Source organism: Antechinus flavipes, chromosome 1, assembly GCF_016432865.1.
Source record: "Antechinus flavipes isolate AdamAnt ecotype Samford, QLD, Australia chromosome 1, AdamAnt_v2, whole genome shotgun sequence".
Lineage (NCBI taxonomy): Eukaryota > Metazoa > Chordata > Mammalia > Dasyuromorphia > Dasyuridae > Antechinus > Antechinus flavipes.
This window is the reverse complement of record NC_067398.1, coordinates 57692204-57716004: the sequence shown is the minus strand read 5'-3', so window position 1 is coordinate 57716004 and position 23801 is coordinate 57692204. Positions and strand designations below refer to the sequence as shown.

The following is a 23801-nucleotide window of genomic DNA, read 5'->3' as shown; positions in this document are numbered from 1 at the left end:
AGAGTCCAGACTCAAACTATTAGGGTAAAAAAACTGTTCAACTCAGACCCTACTTTTTCCCTCTCCCACCCCAATTCACCTGAATTTTCATCCCCATCTAGTTGAGGATATTGGTCCTGCCTCTTGAAGACTACCTTAATGAGTCACAGAAAATCAAAATCATCTGATTTTTTTGCATAAGTTGATTTGATCACAGAGATATGATATGATATACCTCTAGGAAGAAATGTAGCTTTCTAAGTAGGGGAGGTCTATGGAAATTATTTTCACTGCTTTTGATTTAGGAGTCATACCTACTGAAATAAACTCCAGACTTTAGTTGAGTTTAGAAAGCTAGTCTCACATGGGCCACCCACATCTAGATTACTTTACCCTAAGATCTTGATTATGTAAGCCAAGAAGGACTCTTTTCTTAGCTCAGAATTCAATAGACTAACATTACCTTAGCTTTGATGGGCAAGGCTCTGACCAATAAGGAATTTCTTTCTTTCTTTTTCTTTTTCTCAATTTTTTTATTTTTCCAAATACATGTAAAGACAGTTTTCAACATTCATTTTTGTAAGGGTTTGTGTTCCAATTTTTTTCCTCCCTCCTTTACCTTACCCTTCCTTAAGACAGTAAGCAATCTGATATAGATTATACATGTACAATTCTTTTAAACATTTTTCCATAGTTGTCATGTTGTGCAAGAGAAATCAGACCAAAAGGGAAAAAAACAAAAGAAAAAAAAAGCAAAAAACAAACAAAAAAGTGAAAATACGATGCTTTGATTCATTTTTAGTCTCCATATTTTTCTGGATGCACTAGGCATTTTCCATCCCAAGTCTATTGGAATTGTCTCAGATCACTGCATTGCTAAGAAGAATTAAGTCTGTCATAATTGATCATCACATAATCTTGCTGTTACTGAATATAATGTTTTCTGGTTCCAATCACTTCACTCAGCATCAGTTCATATATCTTTTAAGCATTTTCTGAAATCAGTTCACTCGTTATTTGTATAGAATGATAATATTTCATTATATTCATATACCATAACTTGTTCAGCCATTCCCCAATTGATAAGCATCTATTCAATTTAAGGAGTTTATTTCTAGGGTGATAAAGAAACAAGATAAAATGATTCCATCAGCTTCATGATGAGACTTAAGCCCAGGCTGTCCCCATACACAATTAATTCACAAGGGAATCTGGCTAGTGGGTGATCTCATTCATTCTTAGCTATTCCCTTCCCTCTTCTCCTCCCCCCCCCCCCATTTTCCTGGGAACACTTGGTTAGAACAACTTCTTTAATTAAAACATAATCTTGCCAAAGAGATATAAGAACTATAGTATGCCATTCTTGAATAAGGGAAGAATTTGCCATCCAGAGGAATATAGGAAATGTGTCTCAATGATAAGAATTATAATCTGACTTCAATTCTAGCCCGTTCCTAGAATGAAAACCTCAAATCATTTCAAATTAGGGATCATTTAAATTGTGTTTGTAGCAGTATATGGGATACTTTATTTTGTAACTGGTACATACTCTGGGGTCAAGCTCTATATGCTACATTTATGTTTTATGCTTTTTGTTTTTTTTTCCCTCCTGAAATTCCATCTGGTTCTTGAAAATCCCTTATACTAAAGTCCCATTATAATATGGCAGTGAATATGAGCTCTCAAAGGCTACATCAGTGGAGTACAAAGTCTGGTAGGTTTTGATTTACCAAGTTTGAAAAATTTTCAGCATAATTCAGGTGAACAGAATATTCATATATTATCTGAAGAGCAAACTATCTCACTTCAAAAAAGCTTACTGGTGGAAGGCTGGCTGCTAGGGGATGTATTTTTTTTTCTCTGTATCACCTCATGAAACATTTATGGGTTGTGAAATGTCAATGGAGGAGGTAGCCACTCTAGTGTAATCATGGATTTTTCCAAGTACCAAAGACTTGAAGTTTTCAAGTACCTTATATAAACAGTGTCTCCTATTCTGAAATTCCCAGCATCCTGGAAAATGTCTGGAAGGATTAGAAAGAAAGTACTCCAGAAGTCACTATCACACTTCCTATCTCTCTCCTTTCCTTCCCATCATAATTATATCTGTGGTCTTAGGCAGATTGCCCTCCTCCCCCAATAAAAAGGGGAAAAGAATGCTCTATACTACATAGGTGGGTTACCTATTAGTAACTTCTTTGTAATTATTTTCTGAATATATGATATCTTATCCTTCTTTTGTATAACCCCTCTGGTATTCAATGCCCACTTTAGTGTAAAGTACCTAGTTTAAGGGCAATGGAGGGAGCAGTGAACTTGGAGTTAGAGAGTCTAGGTTCAAACCTTAGCTCTGTGTAAACGTTGTCAAGTTACAGATTCTTACTCTCTGATTATTAATTTCTTTGTCTATGAAACCAATGGGTTGGATAAGATAGCCTCTGAGATCTCTTTCAGATCTAATTTTAATACTATGATATGGAAGGAGGAAAAGGAAGAAAAAGCATTTCTTCATTGTAGGGTTGTTTTCTGTTGGACCAATTGTTCTTTTTCTTCCCTTCCTTCCTTCCTCCCTTCCTTCATTCCTTCCTTTTCTCCTTCCCTCCTTCTCTCTTTTCTCTCTGTCTCTTTCGCTCTCCCTCCCTCCCTCCCTTCTATCCTTTCTTCTCTTTGTCTCCCTCTTCCCCTTCCCCCCCCCTCTTTTTGAGACCAAAAGCAAACTTTTCCAGAAGGTGGCCCAAGCAAGGATTTAGTGAGTCTGCAGAACCCTTAATTTTTCCTTTAGAGAAAATGGATGCCTGAAAAAATTAAAAACAGCTTTATATCTAATATAAAGCCTTGACTGCTATTTTTGACCCATATACACCCTCCCAAGATCCCAGATGGCAAGTGGTCTTTCATTCCTTTAAGCTCTTTCAAGATTTTTTTTTTAACATCACCAACTACTTAGTAATTCTGAGCACACTAAAAGATACTGAACAAGTGTATAGAAATAGAAAACAGTAAGTGGGTTCCTGTTGAGCTCTGTGGTCACACTCACGTTGCTTGGTCTTTAGAACACTGGTTCCTGTTGGTTATCTAGCCAGGAAGTCTGAACATGCCTTTGCAAACCATTTTCTAACTTGGACATTTCATTAAATGTTAATATGTCAAAATTACTTTTTTTTTTTTTAAATCCCTCTGCTAAACGCCAGGGTTTAATTGCTCACACTTAAAACCCAAACTCTGTCCAGCATGGACAGAGTTATCTGATTCTTCATAATTTAATTCAATTCTACATATGTTTATTAAATGCCTCTTTCATGTAAGGGATTATGCTTGGAGCTATAAGAAACCACAAGTTAAATTGAGGACCTAAAGAAACCACCGACTACATTTAAGTAGTCTGGGTGGTCCTAAATTGGGTGTTGAGATGCATAGGGGAATGAAAAAAGGAGAGGGGAGAAAACAGCAAGAGAAATAAAGACTCCAATCTATTAGGTGATCAGTCTGACATTTAATGAAGACATCCTTTGGGTTAGTATTTGTGTATACTTAGAAGTAACAAAGATTTTTAATGTAACATTTGTCAAGCTGTCATTGATTTGGGGCATCCTTCTAATTAAAAAAAAGTCCTTATTGTTGGCTTAGAACACATTTAATGTTCCCTAGCCTTAGCCTGGGAGAAAGACTAAATTTTAGATTTCTGTGGTATAAGAAACTCCAGATGAGAAACTTCCTTTACTAATTCTTCTGAAACTTAAAGAATATAGAGTAACTGAAGCCACAAAGCCAGTATGGGTCAAAGGTGGACTTGAATCCATATCTTCCTGGTTTTAAGACTATTCTCTGGCAACTATACCACACTGTCTCTAGATCTAAAGTACTTAACTTTGTGTCTGTAAATTTTTTTTGATAATTTGATAATTTCAATTAATTTTCTTTGTAATTGGTTTTAATTTCAATTTTAAATAGTTTCCTTGGTAATCCTATGTATTTTATTTTTGCATTTTAAAATATTTTTCTGAGAAGGGAGGTCTACTTGCTTCACCAAACTGCCAAAGGAGGTCATGACACAAAAAGACTTAAGAGTTCCTATTCTTGACCAAATAGAATAAAAATGTCAGGGCAAGCAACCAATTATTTTAATTAAATATCAGCTTGTTAGGTTTCAAGTCTCTAGGTCTCTGGGAGCACTTGACAGAAAACCTTCTCTGTTTGACAACTGTCTTAGAATGCTTCAGTGAGCATTTGCTTCAAAGATTTTTTTTACAGTGTTTTTCTTTCAGTAAGCCTTCAAGAAATACTTGTTGAATGAATGAATTTCAACATACCCAATAAATATTATTGCATGCATTACAAAAATAAAGGAAGTCTGGCTGCCCTATCATGCTAAAAAAAGATCATTCTTTCTTTATGTGGTAACTATTAAACTCAATGGTTGATTAATAAGAACAATTATCTTCTAGATACATAGAAAATATCAGAAACCAGAAAGACCAAGAGTTAGGGGTGTTGTTGAGCACTGGATAAAAGAGTGAAAGGCAGTGCAGTATTAAAGGAAGAGCACTAAATGAGTGATTAAAAGATCTGGTATTATCTTTAATTAGCCATATAATCTTGGTTATGCCAGAAGTCATTTTGAAAAGTCTAAATTTTTATATTTGTGCAATCAGACTAGTAATACTTGTACTACCAGTTCTTCATAGGACGGTTTTATAACGTTTTTGTAAAGGGTTAGATATATCTAAATTATTCCCATTATACAAACTATCCCAAAAGTCTCAGTACAAGCTTTTTTTTTTTTTTTTTTAAAGCTTTTAAAGTTCCTCTAAAAATAAAGTTCTCTCAAAAGCTGGTATTTTATAATTCTTTTATGTGTTCATGGATGATAAAAGATTGCATGCAATAAACACTTACATGGCACACAAAAACCCACTCTTTCCCATCCCCACTATTGAAATGAGATCAAATGACAACCTCAAATCCCAGGGAATGGGCAATTGAGTGGATTACTTAGGAGAGTGGGACAAAAATATCTTCTCCTTCTTCAACCAGTTATCTTAAATTTATTGTCATATCTTATCATTTCCAACTTCACAACATCTGTCATGTACTTTTCCTTAGAATCTTTTGTACAGGGTTTTATAACCTCTGGACTCCTGAAATAGCTTTTTAATTGGTTCTCTCTGATTCAAACCTCTCCCCACATCAATTTGAGCTGCCAAAGTGATTTTCCTTAAAGCAGGTGTCATTATGTCACTTCTGTCCTGCAATAATAAGTTCTAGTAGTTCCTGATTATCTCTAGGACCAAATATTAAAATTTCTGATTGGCACTGAAAACCTTTCACCATTTGGCTTCTTTCCAATCATCTTAAACTTGCCTCCTCTTCACCCTCTCCCTTCCACAAAATCTGATACAGCTACACTGGGCAGCTTCCTGTTCTCCCCTTTGACCTGGAGATCCCCCATGACTGAAATACTCTTTCTCCTTGCAGCTCCCTTTTAGTTTCTCTGGCTTCCTTCAATCTTGACTCAGATCTCACCTTCTGCAGGAGGACTCTTTCTTTGATCTTCCAGCTGCTAGTTCCTTCCCCTATCAGATTACCCGCATCTATTCTGCATATATGCTATACTTACCTAATTATTTACATGCTGTCTCCCTCATCAGAATGTAAGAAAGGCTAGTATCCCCAGTAGTCATTTCTTCCTGAGTCTCCTAGCTAATAATCTCCCATTCTCTCGTTTTCTTTTTGTATGTATGAAACTGTTGTCTTCCTAAATTGATGGCAAACACCTTGAAGGAAGGGACTTGCATCTTTGTATCTCCTTCTAGCAGACAGAGATGCTTAATGTTTGTTGACTGACTGAGAGCATCTGAAGTTGGATCAGCAGAATACAGTAACTGTCTCTATGACTGGTGATACTATATAAAGTACCTGCTTTGGAAAGGAAATGGATATATCTTAGATGGGCTATAGAGGAAATATACTAAAATGTCTGAATGCTACATGATTACTGAGAACAATTAGAAAAACAAAGCCTTTTCCATCTAAGGGAAATGTGATAATAGCCCTTGGTACATGGAGCCAGTCGTTTCTTCCATAGGTACAAAAGGAAGAAAAAAAGAATAAAAGCAATCTCATTTCTCTGGCTTCTACAGAGAGCTCACCCCATAAGCCAGAGGTTATAATACCATTTATGTCACAAGGGAAAGTTGACTCTCCTCTCAAACTGCCATGGTGAGAAATTTCTTCAGATCATCTAGACATGTCCTGTGAGCCATTTCCCAGGAGGCATGACCTCTTCATTCAGAAACAGCATCATGGCATGTCTGGGAAATGCCACAGCAGGACATGTCTGGGAACTCAAACTGCTCAGCATTATGGATAACAAAATTCCTTGTCACCAGCCCTACCATCTGTTCTCCTCATTTCCATCAATGTTGCCATAAGCAGATTCTCTTGAACATATTTTCAACTGGTCTAGGTCCCTGTTGAATCAGCCTTTACAGACTGGGTCAGCAAAATCTCCAATCAGCATCTGCAGCCAATCCCAGAAGATATAATCCCATTGGGACAGATTCTTTGGGCTCATAGTAGATGGGGACTCAGTGCAATAATATTTGAACAAGAAAATTGCTGCAGCCAGATGTACTTTCATTGCAGATATAGCTCTCAGAGAGCTCTTGACTCTAAGACATTGTGACTTCTTACTTCAGTATTCTCTATGCTGTTTATCAATGTTGCCAAAGGGAAGACATAGTCTAAATAAGATGTAGATACTATTTGCACAAAACAGACCAACAAAAGGATCATCACTAAAAACAGGGAAGGAAATGAATGTCCCATGGTGATGTTGCCACCATCATTGGCTTCTCAAATCTACAAAAAACTTAACATCACATTCATGACCATCTGGAATCAAGCTCCAACCTATATTTCCAGTTCAATCAACTTGACTTAGTCACCATTTCCTAAACAGTGGGCTTTTCTGCCTTTGATATTTGTGTTTATGCCAATTCCTCTGTTGGGAATACCATTCTAACCCATTTCCATATGTCAAAGTCTTACTCGCTCTTCAAAGTTCAATTTGAATGGTCTAGTTCAGGGACCAACCTTATCAAGTTCTAACTTTAGCTCCATTTTGTTTTACTGAATAATCCATTTATAAAGTCTCTTCCCATCCACACAAGTGCCAAAACACTTAGTTTGTTCTTCTTGAGGTGACTAGTTATCATATTTTACCTCGTACTGAAGTTGTTTATTTTTGTATCTGTTTTATCTTCCTACTAGATTATCAATACAGCGAGGGCAAGGTTAGTGCCTGGCACTCAATACCTACCGAATGAACAAAGGTAAATTTATGTGGCTTTCTATGTTTTAAACTCTTCATTTATAACCCAATCTGGCATCTCTGCAGTAATGGTATTTCAACTTTAACTTCTTTATTCTACCAAATCTGAAGGTGGGGGAATAAGATCCCTGGGATTCATTTTGGCCACAAGGCAGACATCATAGTTGTCATGCATGAGGACATCGATGGCTACAACATTCCACTGATTTTCCCAAGGATCCAGCTCCAAGATTTCCTTGGAGATAATCTCATGCCGATCTGAAAAAAAACAGTAAAAAGTAAGATCAGGTGTTACTGGTTTTGGTCAAAACCATTAGGTCAACTTTTAGAACATGAAGTTTATAGTCTAGTGGGAGCCCATATTTTAAAATTTATGGTGATACTATGCACATGGACGGGGGTGATAATAATGGGAATTCCTCTTGATCTGTTAGTAGGTCTAGGCTGGAAACTGAGCATGAAACTGGCCCCTTCTGGGCTGCTAAAAGACATGTACAATTAAAGGCTATTACATATAGGTCACCATGGGAAGGTGCCATCTCCCTTTATCTCCCCAAAAGAGGGGATATATAAAAGATAACCAGCCACTGAGATTAGTTCACTTAGAGGCTTTTAAGAGGCTTAAAAAATGCTTGTTGGTTAATTTATCAGTGCATTCCCAAAATGCTATATGGCGGCCAGTCATGGAATCTGACAGTTTCCAAGGAAATAAAATCAAGGATAACCCAAAGGATCATGGAAAGGCATATGGCGGGGACAAGCAGGCTGCAACACATAACAAATTTAGTTTTATACAAGAAGAATATGGAATCTGAGAAACTTATAACTTAAAAAATACATGAGTTATAGAATAAGTGCAAGAAATACTAATGGAGAGTTTGGGTGATACATTGGTATTCATGCATTGTGAAGAGAATTCAAGAATTTTATGTGTTAGGAACTAGTGTCACAAGGGCACAAAATGAGGAAAGTTTGTGATCTTTTTGGGGGACAAATAGGAAAGTTGGCATGTCAGGAATTTAGAATATGTGAGGGGGAAGTGTATGGAAAAGGCAAGATATGAGTCTTGGATTGGAATGTATTCACTTTAGTAAATTTTCACCACTTCCCCACCCCTCTTCCACATACACACACTTTTTATCTTAGTTTCTATTTATTGCTTCAACTGGTTTTTGTTTGTTTGTTTGCTTGTTTTATTTTGTCAAGTGGCTGTTTTGCTTTGTTTTTTAATTGAAAGCCTCTAGCATTTTTCTTCCAAGAAAAATTCTTATAGAAAAATCTAGTTTATCTATGAAACTCATTTTGTCTACTGAGTAATTTTTTTTTTTGCACCCTTCTTATTGCTAGATTTAGTTCTCTGCCATTCTAGGGAAGTAGGAACAATTGAGATTCCCGCCCATTTTCTCCTTTGTCCAGCCTCCTTGGCAGCTACCAGTCTGTGTATGAACCCACCGAGGGATGTCACTGTGCTTTGGAAGCAGCCTGGGTAGGGCCAGGTGGTGGGCGCACCAGAGAGTGCTTGTACTGACACCAGGCTAAATACCCTGCCTACCACAAAGCCAATAAGCCCACCCACATGAAGTCAGGAAAAGCTTTCTTGTAGCCCACCCAGCTTTTTCCCTAGGCCTGGGGTAGAAGATGTGGAGAGCTCTCTCTCTCTCTCTCTCTCTCTCTGTCTCTCTTTTTCTCTGTCTCTCTCTGTCTGTCTCTCTAACTCTTTCTCTGTTTCTCTGTCTTTGTCTATCTGTCTCTCTCTGTCCATCTGTCTCTGTTTCTGTCTCTTTGTCTGTCTGTCTCTCTGGGTATGTGTCTCTCTTTGTTTCTCTCTGTCCTCTTTCCTCTCTTTCCTCTTCCCTTTCTACCTCCATTCCTCTCTCTCTCTGTCTGTCTTTCTTTTTTGCTCTCTGTTTATCTGTCTCTATCTCCATCTGTCTGTCTCTGTGTGTATGAGTCTCTCTCTCTCTCTGTGTCTCTTTCTCTCTCTGTCTCTCTCTGGCTTTCTGCCATAAAGGCAAATGATTTCCTTATGTACTTGGCACTGAGCCAGAGCTCAACCCCAGCTGTGGCAATTCTGAGGCAGCCTCACTGAGCCTGAGCCCTTCTAGAATAGTCTCTCTTTCCTACTTTCTAAATCCAAAAGACCCTATTCAGCCAATAATAATTTATTTAACACCTACTGTGTGCTAAGCATTTGGGTATACAAGGAAAGGTAAAAGACAGCCCTTACTCTCAAGGACTTCACAGATCATGGGGAGACAATATGCAAACAAGTCTGAACAAACAAGTTGTAAATAGGATAAATAGGAGATGTTCAACAGTGGGAAGGCACTGGAATTAAGAAAGACTGGGGAAGATCTGTAGAAGGTGGGATTTTTGTCTGGGACTTGACGGCAGCCAGAGAAACCTGGAGGTGAAGATGAGGACAGAGAAATTCTATGCATAAGACAGTGAAAAGTCTAGGAGTTGGGAGATGGGGTGTCTTGTCTGCCCACCTAACTAGAAGCAGCAAGGTGGCCCAGTGGATGGAGCACTAGACTTTAACTCAGAAAGAACTAAGTTCAAATATGGCCTTAGAAACTGACTAGCTGTGTGACTCTGAGCAAGTCACTTAACTTGTCTGCCTCTGTTTCCTCATCTATAAAATGGGAACAATAGCAGCATCTGCCTCTCAAAGTTGTTGTGAGGATCACATAAATATAATTTTCAGAAAGCACTTTCTGAATCTCAGTTATGTAAATGCTACCTGTTATTAACTAATCTGGGTTGACAAAAACATGATTCCTTCCTTCCCTCCTTTAAAATGCATTATCTCCAGCATAATATTGGCCTTACTCACTTGTTCCTTAAATATCTATTGACTTGTTCAGCTGCCTACCAGTAGGCAATTTATTGATACCTTAATCTTAGGGGTCCATACCAGATGACAGATGTGTTTATTAGTTTATTTGTGTGTTTATAAACATAAACCAACACAACACTTTATCATTAGCTACCAATCATTATTAGATAATGAAACCTGCATGATGTATATCTCCTCTACTTTCATCACATTGTGAGAAGTTCTTATTCTTTTTTTTTTTTTTCAGGATTTCACGTTTATTCCTATTCAACTTGATTTTTTTTCTTTTATATTCTTCCAGTAGAGGGATGACACCATCTCCTTTGAGAAGTTCTTATTCTTATTCTTAAAAACCTCAACTTTTACATTTTAATGAGTAATGAAAAAATAGGATGAAAGATTATCATTCAATATCATTTTAATGCAGAAAGCAGGGCTTTGATTTGTGTACTTGGCCATGTACAAAGGCAGAGTTTGTCCTTAAGCCCATGGATCCTTTTTCAGATTTATCAATGGATGACTTAGTCAAAGAATAGTGCCTAGATATTGGAAGAACTGCTTTCAACCCAAATTAGATAGAGCCACCACAAAACATGGTGCTTGGATGCTACAGAAATGATTTATCTTATCAATTGCGGCATTTACTGGGCCAAGCTCCATCATACGTCATGTCTAAATTTAATTTGTTTTCAGTAATGTATGATAACTACTGTAATCTATATACTTTCATATCTAAATCACATAATGGATGAGATGGAGGAGAGCAAACTTTTATGGGAGATTAGTCAAAATAAATAACTCCTAACTCTGCCAGTGTCAGAAAAGGATGCTTTCTGAGTTGCAGACTTATTAGGTCAGCACGAAAATGGCAATGACAACACTGGCTCACATATTTATAAGCTAAGAGCTGTCCCAATTTTTTTATTTGCATCCGATGGGACAATTTAAATAAATGATGATAGAAGATACATCATGCCCTGTTACTTCTTTGCAGACATACCTGTATATGCACAGTAACATATTCATGTATGCAGAAGGATCCATATTTTCAGACTAGAGGAGGTGTATATTCTTAAATCTCTTTTAAATAGTCTGTTTCATATGATTTGGATGGATTGAATGAGCTCTAAAATCCCTTAAAGTCTTAACATTTTACAATTCAAATATTCAAATGGAGCCTGACACTTCTGGGGGTATAGTAATTTGGTATTTACCTCATCAGTCCATGTAGTCTCTAAGGAGACTACCAGTTCTGACAATTTACCACTTAAAGCTTCCTGGCTAGACTTTTTAGGGTTCCCTATAGCCCCAGTGGTCCTCAGTGCAGGCTGAAAGCAATCCATGACTAATATGATGCTAAAAGGAATATCTGGGGTCTCTACCACTTTTCTAACCTCTGTAACAGGAAAAATTTGAGTAGATCTAAGAACACTCCCTGAAGAGATGACCAGTTATCAGTTGATGTTGAAACACAATGCTGAATCCACAGCTACTGGAAAAACATGGATGTGACTGCTAATGTAATAAACAGCATAATTGTCATTTTTATAATAAAATGATAAAGAACAGAAATGTAATATTGCCATCCCCTAAAGAGGAACAAGGATCTGAGAGCTTGGTTTCAGTTTTTTGGCTTTATATGCCTGTTGTGTTATACATTGTAGGCATTTAATAAGTGTATGTTGAATTGAATGGAATTAAACCCCTAACTAAAAATGATAGTAGTATCTGCATTGATCAAATAAGATATCTGTAACCACATAGTAGGTGATTAATAAATGCTTATTTCTGTCTACTCTCTTATTCTCAATTGTTGGCCAGTATAGTTAGAAACATTCATGAGGTAAATATCTGTACTTTTGTTCAGTCATTTTTTATGGTGTCCTATACTTTGTGATCCCATGTAGGGTTTTTTTTTTGGGGGAGGGGGAAGATACTGGAGTGATTTGCCATTTCTCCAGCTCCTCTGTCCTTAGGTCTACCACTTCTAGCTCACTTAACATTTGAGAAAACTGAGCCAAACAGGGTAAGTGACTTGTACATGGTCACACAGCTAGTAAGTGTATGAGGACAGATTTTTGAATTCAGGAAGATAAAACTTCCAGATTCTAAACCCAGTGCACTATACACTGAACCTAATCTTTGTACTTGCTAGACTGAAACTTATTGAGCAAATCCAGGCTCTTATACTCCTACCAGAAGTCAACTACTAATGTTTAAAAACTTTTTTCAGAAGGAGATATGTTACTTCATATTATGAATTACACATTCCCATCATGTTTGTTTTACTAGTCAGTTAGGATTATATTGACTAAAGATGGTATTTTGGAACAGGACTCGAGGCCTGTCTTATGCTGCTAGTGAGTTTGACACTACTGCAAAGGGCAATGGATAGCCTAGCCACTGCTCTCCTAAAGTATTTTGGGAAACTTTGCCATTTCGGGGCAGAACAGAAAGTCCCCATTCAATTTACTGCAAACAAAACCTATTAAAGTTACTTGTTTTTCAGACTGTTCTACTCATAACTCTTTCTCTGCCCCAGTAATTCAGCTTTGAAATATCTTCATTTTTCTTTCAACTAAATATTACCTCATTTATTAATTTGTCTCACTATTTTAAAAAAATCCACTTTCGTTAGTTTAATAGAGAGCTTGGTTATGGCACCTGTTAATGTAAATAATCAAGCCCTTTCCTTGAAACTATACAAAATAAAAGACTATCTGGGACTTCTGGAGTTCTTGGTCAATTCATCAGCATATTTAATGTGATAAAAGGTAATATGGGACAGTTACATGGTAGGAAGAAGGGTAGACCTAAAGACAAAGGACCTAGATTTGAAAGTAGCTCTGCCAATTGCTGCTTCTCTTATGATGGGCAAGTCCCTCAAATTTCCCAAAGTAAAGTGAAGAGGTTGGTTGAATGTTTAAGACCCTCTTTCATCTCCAGACTTATGATTTTATGAGCATTAAACAAAGATATATTTAAAAATAGATAACCACTGGATGATGCTAGAGTAGATACTTGAACAATAGTTGTTGAATAAATGGATGGATAAAGTTTTATTGGTCCCCTTTATCCTAAAGCAAATGCAAATGAGTAAATGTATGGGACTATGCAATTTTACAGCCTAAAGCACATAGAGAAATAGTTAATAGTATTTATAATGATTTGAATATTATGTATTTTTCAAACCCCAAAAGAAGTGATCAAGATTCTAGACATTCTTATTGAAAAACTTCAGGGAAGAGTTCTCTGTTGTTACACATGAACAATAATGAAATGGTTAATAATAACCAACATCTTGGAGAGATTCAGAGCTCTCCCCTTCTAAATTCTTTATTTTAAAAAGTTCAGTTTATTATCATGAATAGCATTAACTCTCCTCATCTTGGTCAGACCCTACCCAACCTTAACAAGGAATTTAATCTAAAGTGGGGAAGATCATTGTGTTCTACTCAAGTTTGGGTGAATAGTTCAAGGTTTGGGTGGTCTGAGTATATTTTTGTGGTGGTTGTTTTTTTGCTTTGCAAGGCAATTGGGATAAAGTGACTTGCCAAGGGTCATACAACTAGTAAGTATTAATGATTTGAGGCTAGACTTGAAGTCAGGTACTCCTGACTCCAGGGTTAGTGTTCTATCTACTGCACCATCTAGCTACTCCTATATGAATATTTTTCACATGTCACTCTTAGTTCCTTGTTGAACATTTAAAAGTATATAAACCATAAGCCCATGCAGCTATGACTGTTTTTGGTCTAAGAAAGACAGTCAAATAAAATTCTTTTATTAATAACTTGTTGGCCTTATTAGCAAAATGATTAAAATATCTAGAAACTAGGTATTTCAAACCTTTTTAAACAAGCCAAAAGTTACTGAAGAATCATGAAAGAAGTAATCTACCAGTATAGAATAAAGTCAACGATTCTACCTCCACAATCATCTTGAAACTTGTGTAATATAGCAATGATTTTGTGGTCCCCTAATTTTAAGGAGGCTTCTGTTCTAACAATAAGTCAGTAATCCTAAATCTTCTGGCTTTGAAGTCTGCTTCAGGAAACTCCCATGCCCAATTTGTCTGATTCTGAACAGAGCACTCCTCAATTCATTGCTGACTGATAATCTGATCAGTGAGAACCAAATTCCGGAGACCACTCCTCTGGACCATAGAATTAGCATGTCAGTGATAGAAAGCTGAATAAAAGTGTCTCCTTCTGCTGAATTCTCTTGGAATTTAGTCTACTTTTGGCATTCCAATTACAATAAACTTTGCCCCTTGACAAGGAAATGAGTTCAAGCCTGCAAATTCTTTTGAGATACCTTGCAACACCTGTCTGTAACCCCAAATTTTTGGAGTCCCCTTCCCAACCTCAACAAAACCATCTATCTCAAGTTCAGGCTCTTAACACTTCTTACTTGGATGACCACAATAACTAATGAATCAGTGTCCTTATCGCCATTCTCTTGCTTTTTCAATCCATTCTTCAATTAGTCAATCAATCAATATACATATTTTCAATCCATTCTTCAATTAGTCAATCAATCAATACACATATATTAAGCATATATATATAATTTTCAATTATATTTGGTTATGAATTCATTAACATAAACACGAGCATAAAAAAGGTTCTGCTTTGTCTCCAGTTACAGTGATCTCTTATCTGGCTCTCTGCCAAACATAAGTGTTCCCAAGGAACGTTTTTATATATATATATATAAATAAAAGTGCCAGGCACTATGCTGAGCATCGTGCCTATCAAAAGAGGTAAAAGACAATCCTGATTTCAAAGACCTTATAGTCTAATGGGAAAGACAACATGCAAACAAATATGTACAAAGTAATCTATATATTGGATAATATCATCCTCTATCCCTCCCTTCTTTCCTTTTTCTTCCTTTCTCTCTCTCTCTCTCTCTCTCTCTCTCTCTCTCCCTTCATCCCTCTGTCTGTCTCTGTCTCTGTCTCTTTCTCTGTCTCTCTGTCTCTGTCTCTCTCTCTCTCTCTGTCTCTCTTTCTTTCTCTTCCTTCCTCCTTCCATCTCTCTCTCTCTCTCTCTCTCTTTCTGTCTCTCTCTTTCTGTCTCTCTCTCCCTTCATCCCTCTGTCTGTCTCTGTCTCTGTCTGTCTGTCTCTCTCTCTCTGTGTTTCTCTTTCTCTATGTCTCAGTCTCTGTCTCTCTCTTTCTTTCCATCAGACCTTCAGGACTGCTGTTTTCATGAGCCTAGGAATCTTGATTTTCCTTGGAGAGGATTGACTACCAATATACATACTTGTCATGCAATGTTTTTTATCAGGACACATAAGAAAGTTGTTCCTCTCTTAAGAAAGTGCTTAGAACAAATAGAAAACTTTCCATTTTCAATTATATTTGGTTATGAATTCATTAACATAAACACGAGCATAAAAAAGGTTCTGCTTTGTCCCCAGTTACAGTGATCTCTTATCTGGCTCTCTGCCAGAACATAAGTGTTCCCGAGGAATGTTTTTCATAGATATGTTAGCATAGTGTTCCTCTTAGTAAGGTCAGAATTAAACAGTTAGTCATTCCTAATATAGCAACCTCATTTACTGATGCAACCAATCTTTTGAGCTTTTACTTACTAGATTTATGCCTACTTAAAAATCTGAGGATTACACTGAGAAATTGGACTCATCTTGCACATACAATGATAGTTCATCCAAATTTGTGCTTTTGCATCACACACATGAGACCTTAAAGAAATTAAATTGATGAATATATAAGTGCATTAGATAGCATTTAAGAATGAGTTTTAAGTAATTTATTGTAAGTGGTGGGGGAAGTGAGGGTTACAGTGACAATTCTAAATGGATGATTCTACTTGTATGAGGAGTACTGAGATAAAAACAAGTGTGTGTCTAGTTCTCTGAATTCTATTTCTACACTACAGTGTGAGAGAAAAAAGACTACATTTTGACATCACAACAAAACTGTAAGAAATCTACCATAAGATTCAGATTTCCCAACATCTCAGTTAAAGAGTTAATTTGTACTGCTAATGAAACGACGCCTCCTTTCCAGGATTCTTGCATCTTATTCCACTGATCCATTGACTCTACAGTCCAGGAGCAATGGCCTTCATTGCTAAACACAAGACTCTCCTGTTTCTTATGCCTGCAATTTTATCCTTCATTTTCATCACTTGGCTTCCCTGACTTCCATCAAGACTTGGCTTAAAATTTTCTGCAACCAACCTTTTCCAGTCCCTTTCAATGAAAATACTCCTCCCCTGGCCCTGAGATAACCTTCCATTTATCTGGTCTATACCTTGTAGGTGCATTATTGCTTGCATATTATTTTCCTCATTAGAATGTGATTTCTTTGTGGGTAAGAATAGGTTTTGCCTTTGTTTCCTCAGTACCTACTTAACTTTGTGCTTCACTTATGTAAGCACTTAATAAACACCTGTTGAATGACTGACTGACTCAGTCTCTCTTTTTAACCCTAAAGTTCTGAAACTCAAACCATATAAGCAAGAAAGAATTTGGTCTCCAGCTCCTCTTTAATCTAGAATTGTTCTATCACACTTTATTAGCGTCTGGCCTCCATGATGTTTTTTAATTTTCTTCTGGTTTTTTTTTTTTTTCCGGATAAATTCTGGAGCAAGCTTTGTTTTCCTGGACTGAAAAATTCAACAGGGCCTTGAAGGCTACCCAAAATCTTCAGAGATTTTAATATGCAAGAAGACAACCCAAAAGACAAACAAATTATTTCTTGGGTAGGAACTTTGCAGTCACTGACGTCACTGGGATTCTGCCAATTGGCCAACTCTGAAGAGTGGACCATTAAATCTCTGTGAGAACATTTGCACTGTCTAGATTTTGGCCAGATGTAAATACCCAAAATGTACTTGAACCACTACTGCATGCAAATTTGGAATGCAAAAATCAGATAATGCATGAAATGTTTTCCATTTTAATTAATACCTGCTCCATGAAAACCCCCACAGACATATAACTTTCCATCCACTGTTCCTGCATTGGTAGAATTGGTACGAAGAGAGAGGAGGGGAGTTGGCATTCTGGGCCCTTCTCTCCAAAAATCCCCATCTGGGTTATAGATCTCGACAGCATCAAGGCATTGACGAACTTGGCCTTTGTCTCGACCCAGGCAGCCGATTCCACCTATAGAAGATGACATTGATCAGTGAAATGGCCAAGGACCAAAGGCAGAAACTCCACATTAGACAGAACACTCTCACAGAGATTTGTATCACACTCCTAAGTGATTTCTGATTTTTTTTTCTTTTCTGCCAAGTGTTTATTGGCAAGATGATTTCTAGGGAAAAATGTCTATGTGTCTAGCTTTCATATAATTCTTCCTGGTCAAATCTAAATAGAAATGGCTAAAGGAGAGTTGGTTTGGCTATAGTGGATGATGTTTGTCCATATGTTTTCATAAATTATTCTTAGGAGATCTAAGATTCCTTTGATATAATATGATTTTGGGGTCCCCTGTCCTTGGGACTTCCCTTCTAATGAGTCCTTGGTCTTCTGGCTTTAGAATCTGCCTCAGGAAACTGAGCACACCCAATGTATGTGAAGACCACCCTTAATTCTAGGGAGATTACTTCCTAGCCTTACCCTTGGGTCGTAGAGTTAACATATTGTAATGCAGGAGAAACTGAGGCAAGAGAGAGATTAGAGAGTAATAATTTATTAAATGGGAGAGATTTATTGGGATAAAATGGATCCATGCTTTGGTCCCAGGACTGAATGAGACTATCATCTCCAAGAAGCCAGCAAACAATGTGAATTCTCAATGACCTATATACACATGGCTCAGACTCAGGGGGTAGATTGAGGCAGGGGCGGAGTCTGGGTGCTGAGAGCAGGAACTCTGACAGGGTGGGGTAAAGTCTCCAGAGATGTGGCGGGGGAGGCATCTTGATAAGATGGTATCTGATATTCTGATAGCTTGGGATTGGGAGGCATTCTGATATTCTAAAACATAAGATATTTTATCCTTATCAAATTCTGATAAAGAGGGTGGGGAGGTTTTGCAGGACTAAGCTTTGAGCTTACAATTATAAACTGAAGCAGAACAATTAGAGAAACTGAATCAGGACTGGGTCAGGATAATTAGGGAAACTGAGTCAGGATAATAAAAGAGAACTGTGGTATAACATTATCTATGATTGAAAGCTGTATAAGTATATCTCCTTGCTTCAGTCTCTCTACTGGATTCTCTTAGAATCCAATCTGCTCAGTAATGGCATCACATTGCTTTTAATAAACTTTGCCCCTTGATTAGGAGATGGGCTGCAAATTCTTTTGAGATACCTTGTGACACGGGTCTGGGACTTTTGGGATCTCCTCTTCTCAGCCTCAACACCTTGATACTATGTGGGTAACAATGGGACATTAAGATGTCTGTTGGTTTCTCTTTGCTTTCATTGAGTGGATTATTTTCATAAAAATTTTATAGAGATGAGAAAGTACTTTTTATGGGTTGATAGCTATTGATTTTTTCAATATTGAGTATTTAATTAATATCCCCCCTAGATATACATTTCTCAATTTCTTTTATGAAGCTTTCTCTGTTTCATTGATGATGTGTTACAACCTGTTCACATCTTTCATAAGGTTGACCCCTCAATTACTTTTTAGGTGATCTTAAATTCTAGAATTTTTCAGAGATTATAGCATTTCTTGACTTTAAGTCACACATTATCAACAGCTTATTAGATTCTGAGAAAAGTTTGGAGTTATTTCATGTTCTACTGGCAATGTTCTACACTCTGGCCATTTTGCCTTTTCTCTTTCTACAACATACTCTTCTGTTCCTCACCTCACGTTTTGGTTTAAACCATTAAATCAGCAGTACTATTGTTTTAAATGTAAGAGATATTCAGGAGGACAGTGCAGAAGCACTGGTAAAGTTCCTCTACAGACAGGCTAAACCAGGTTAAGGACAACTGACAAGCCTCAATTCTATTGGGTGAGTTAGGGGATATCTATCCCAAGCACTCAGACTTTCCATAGCAGAATAGGTAGATGAAAACAATTTGTTCCAATAGCTACTCAGGCAGTTGAAGTAGCTTCTATGGACCAAGAAGAACTTGGTCAGACATCAGAGATGCTAAGATCATTCACTCCATCCCAGGCTATTGCCAGTCACCCTGACTTCTTGTCTTGCCACTGGACTTAGATGACTCAGAAAGAAAGAGCAAGGCTGAAGAGTTTATGTAACTTTGCATCACTTAAATCCAATCCATGTACAAGGCAAGATAGCACCCATGATGTCATTAATCTTCTAAAAATAAAGGACAAACAACAACAAAGATTGTTACTTTAAGCATGGGCTGTGACTTCCTTGAACAAAATTCCCTGCCTATCATACATATTCTTCCCTTATTAGAATGAAAACTCCTTGAAGGCAAGGACTGTCTCACATTTGTATTTATATAACATAGCAAATATCTTTACATTTATTTATTCATTTATTATTCAAAGTATCATGCAGTTTTTCAAAGATAATTCAGCCTTTTTTCCTCTTTTTGTTCAACTCTATGTCCAGGTCATGGATGATGATTTGGAGCACTTTTTTCTATGTGGCTATTAATAACTTGTATTTCTTCCTTTGAAAACTGCCTGTTTATATTCTTTTATCATTTGGAGAAAGAAACATTTAATTAAAATACTTTTAGCATCTTTCCAAGATAATATGTATTGATAGATTTGTTCTATGGGTGGTTAGCTGAATTGTATCGCCTAGTTTGGAAACTGGAATTTTTCATCCAGTTGAATTTTCATATGTGGATAGTTAGACTAAACTTAAGTACTTTGAACTATTGCACAAAGAGATAATGGATGTCTTCCATGAATTTCCATGAATTGAACTTGACACAATCAGATTCTGCTGTGCTCCCTGACTCTTTCTCATTGCATTGGGACATTTATGTTTTTGTTATTTTCACAACAGGCAACTGCTCTCTCCATTGTCAGTGTTTTTTTTTTTTTAAATAGAAGTGGGAAACCATTCCAAATTTCACCCTTGCTTTAGATATAGGTGGTGAAACTAGTTTTGAACCAGTTAAGACTACTTAAATGTCTAGTCCCCATGTCTAGGTAGTGGATTTCATTGTTCCATTCAACATTCTGCAACAATGTATTTATAACTACCTCCATCCAAAATATTTATATATTACACAAGGTACAAGAATGAAGTCATTTATTGTTGTTTTGCTTCACTTTTGAGTCAATTATGTGGCTCCAGAGATATGGCTTGTTTCCTTTTCATAACTTTATTGAGGATAACCTTGTGGCTTGTATGGATTATTTTCATAAAGATTTTATAGAGATATGAGTTGGTAGCTATTGATATTTTCAAAGTTACCTTTTTTGAGGATAATTACAAAATTCTACTTTTGTATTCTTCTCTTCCTCAGATATTTCCACAATCAGTCCCTCAGTAGTCTCAACTTTAATCACCTGTAGCACAGATTTCCTTTGTATATGCTTGATTTAATCCATCTACTCTTTCAGTTTGTGTTTTCTTTACTACCATTTTGACTTTTTTATTGAGCTCTGTGGTGTTTTGGTGGGTCTACTGCCATTGATGGTGAAGAGGGTTTGTTATCAAATCTTCACATCTTTTCCAGTCTCATTTGGTGTTGCCCTACTTCTAGTTTATTTCTTTCATACTTTTATTTAAAATGACTTTGCTTGCTTGAGTTTTTTACCAAGTTTTCTCACATAAATTTATCTTTTCTTTCTGTTATTTCTTCATATTTTATGTGGTGTTACTGTTCACAATCTTTAACCATTATTTTCTGCAAGATTTTATAAATTCTAACTGGTTTTACTCTTGGCTGCCATGTTCTACTGAGAGAAAGCCAAATGATTATTGACTAGGGAAACTTGTAGTCTTTTTTAGTGTTCCTTTTCTGGTAAATGATTTAAATCAGACTTCTGTGAGGAAAATGGTGATAATCTGTGTTACTGTCTGTTCTTTTATCTACTTCCTGAGTTTTGGCATCAACAGCTTGTTTAAATAGGTGGGACTGGAGTTGCCTCGGCTTCATGGTACAAATTTTTACTCTTACTTCTAATCTGGTATATTTAATACAATTGAGATTAAACCCAAGGAAAAGTACTGGTCTCTATTACTCATTTGACAATCAGATATCACCTCATAGCATTTCATGCACGTATTGTTTAACTTTTCATGCATTTATGTTTACATTAAAAACCTCTAAAGACTAATGACCATGTCTTATATGTTATCAATAGTCTATATTGAAGATCTAAGTTTACTTGGATGGAATTCAGTCTTGGGAGATTTGGAACAAAATCATCATTGTTTGTGTTCCAACATGGGTATTTCCTGGTATCACCTGAACAGAGTTTGTTTTTAGTGCTCCTCTAGGTGTCCTCAGTTCCCTTCCAAGTATCAAATGAATAAAGCAAGGAAAATAGAATAAATGTATTATGCAGGAAACATAATATAGAAAGAACTCCTGCATTCAACCCTAGGAAAGAGTTTTCTTCTCTTATGTAGTTTATAAAAAGCTATATAATCTCTGACTCCTAGTGCCATACTGGTGTTAAAGCACCCCATCGTGGGGAAAGAACTCATGGTCACTAAGGAGTCAAGCAGCCATTTTCTAGTATCACCTTCATAAAGTATCTAGATTTATATGCCCTCAGGATTGAGTACTCATCTCTATTCTTTGAGGTTGAGAAAGAATTTAAGATCAATACAGAGTTGATTTTTATGTCTAATATAAAAAGCCAGTTTCATTTTCTTTAATATCTATGGGACTCTATACTTTGCAACACTATTTATAACCTTTTTTTCCTCTGCTTTAATTATTTTTATTACATATGTAAGTATGATATGAATCCCATCCTGCTCCTTTGCCAACTAGGTCAGTTTTCCAAGACTTTCTAGTTAGCATAACCTTAATGGAAACATAGTTTCCCAGACTATCTTATTGCCATAGTTAAGGCAGCTATAATGTACCCAGATTGCCTTGTTAGCATCTTTAAGATAACTATGATGGCAACACAGGCTTTCCCAGACTTTTGTTAGCCTCTTCAAAACAGTCCCAAGATTTCATTATATATCCTTATTTCCACCTTTATTTCCCTCTTCTCCCCTGAAACTTTCCAAATTATGGTGTGAAACCCCTGAGGTTCAATTTCCCCTATAAAAGTGCTCATGATGAAGATCTTTGCTAACTCCTTTTTAGGAGTAAGCCCACTATGAGGTACTCTCTTCCACCACATAGTATCTTCCCTTTAACAGTTTCTTCCTCCTGGTTAATTGAGTTCCACTAGGGAACTTATCTATCTTCTTATTAATTGTAAAAATCCCTTTTCTTGCTAATTCTTATGTGCTCTTCACATAATAAATAGCAAAACTTTGTAATCTGATATGAATGCCCATAACATAATTTCTTTATGTTATGAATTGAATTGAATCTCTATTATGTTATTTGTATATAATATTCTTTTGAACTCCATTGCTCTCCTGAATCTATTTCTATTTACCACTTCTGGTGCTTATTTTACTTCTTTATATATATATACTTAATATCTGTATGCAAATATATATATGTATGTGTGTGTGTGTTTACATATATATTTTTTCTCAGCCTCAGTTTCCTCATTTGTAAAATGGGAATAGAAATAGCACCTACCTCACAAGGCTGTTGCAAGGCTCAAATAAGATAATGTATATAAAGTGTTTTGAGATCCTTATATAAATGTGACCTGTATCTTCACTTACCCATGCTTCTTTTTTGAATATGCCTGCTTGAGTTAACAGATGACATTATCGTGTAGTACAGTATGTTTAGACTCCCTTTTCTAAAACTAAATTATTATCTGACTCACATTTTGGAGGCAAAATGGTTTGTTGAAAAGAGTATGGTGATGAAAATAAGAAACTTATTTTTTTCTTGAGTCTCATTAGTTTCCTATGTCATTCTCAATGGTAAAAATTTCAAATTTTTCCTCCTTCAAACTGTCCAACATCTTATGAGTTCACTTTTTTGTTCTTTATTTGTCTTTGATAAAACATGGATTCTCTGGCAGCAAACAGTTGAATTCTTAAGCAAAGAAGTGAACTTTCACAACAGCTTAGAAGGCTACAAAGAAGACATTTCTAGTAATTGAAGTCAGCAGTCCTCCAGTAAGGAAGTTCAGAAATGACTTAATTGCTTCTCTGCACAGTATCTGGCACATAGTAGGCACTTGATAAATGCTTATTGATTATTATTATTATTGATTTTGAGCAATCTTATAAAGTGATACAGTGGACTCCTCATTAGATCAAGAGCCAGAGAATCTAGGTTCTCATGCCAGTTTTACCATTTAATATGTTTTCTGGACCTTGGTATTCTTATCTGTAAAACCAGAGGATTAAATCTGATGACTCTTAATTCTCTAAACCTATCAGTCTCTCAGCTGTAGGTAAATGTTATTTGAACCATTTTAAAAACCAAGAAGCAAACAGAGGTGAAGTAAGGGTCACCTTTGTGAGTCAGGCAGAGGTAGAATAAGACACTGAAATCCTGAATTTTGACTCAGAATAACTCCTTTAAAAACCATTAGAGAAACTTCCCCCCAATACAATAGAAGCAAAGAATAGGTATTATTCTTTTGCTATTCAGAATAATAATA

The 23801-nt window shown here is 36.4% G+C and overlaps 1 protein-coding gene across 1 annotated transcript in view; it reads right to left on the bottom strand.

Annotated features, from left to right (window-relative positions):
- Window positions 1-3452: 3452 nt before the first annotated feature.
- The window catches only part of KBTBD12 (kelch repeat and BTB domain containing 12), an 83323-nt gene continuing 62974 nt past the window's right edge, over window positions 3453-23801 (bottom strand). Inside the window, exons 5-6 of the mRNA XM_051983282.1 lie at window positions 17097-17294; window positions 3453-7570 (exon numbers count right to left, since the gene is read on the bottom strand). Of these exons, the coding sequence (XP_051839242.1) occupies window positions 7404-7570; window positions 17097-17294 (365 nt within the window). The 3' untranslated portion in view covers window positions 3453-7403. The remainder of the gene's footprint in view (window positions 7571-17096; window positions 17295-23801) is intronic.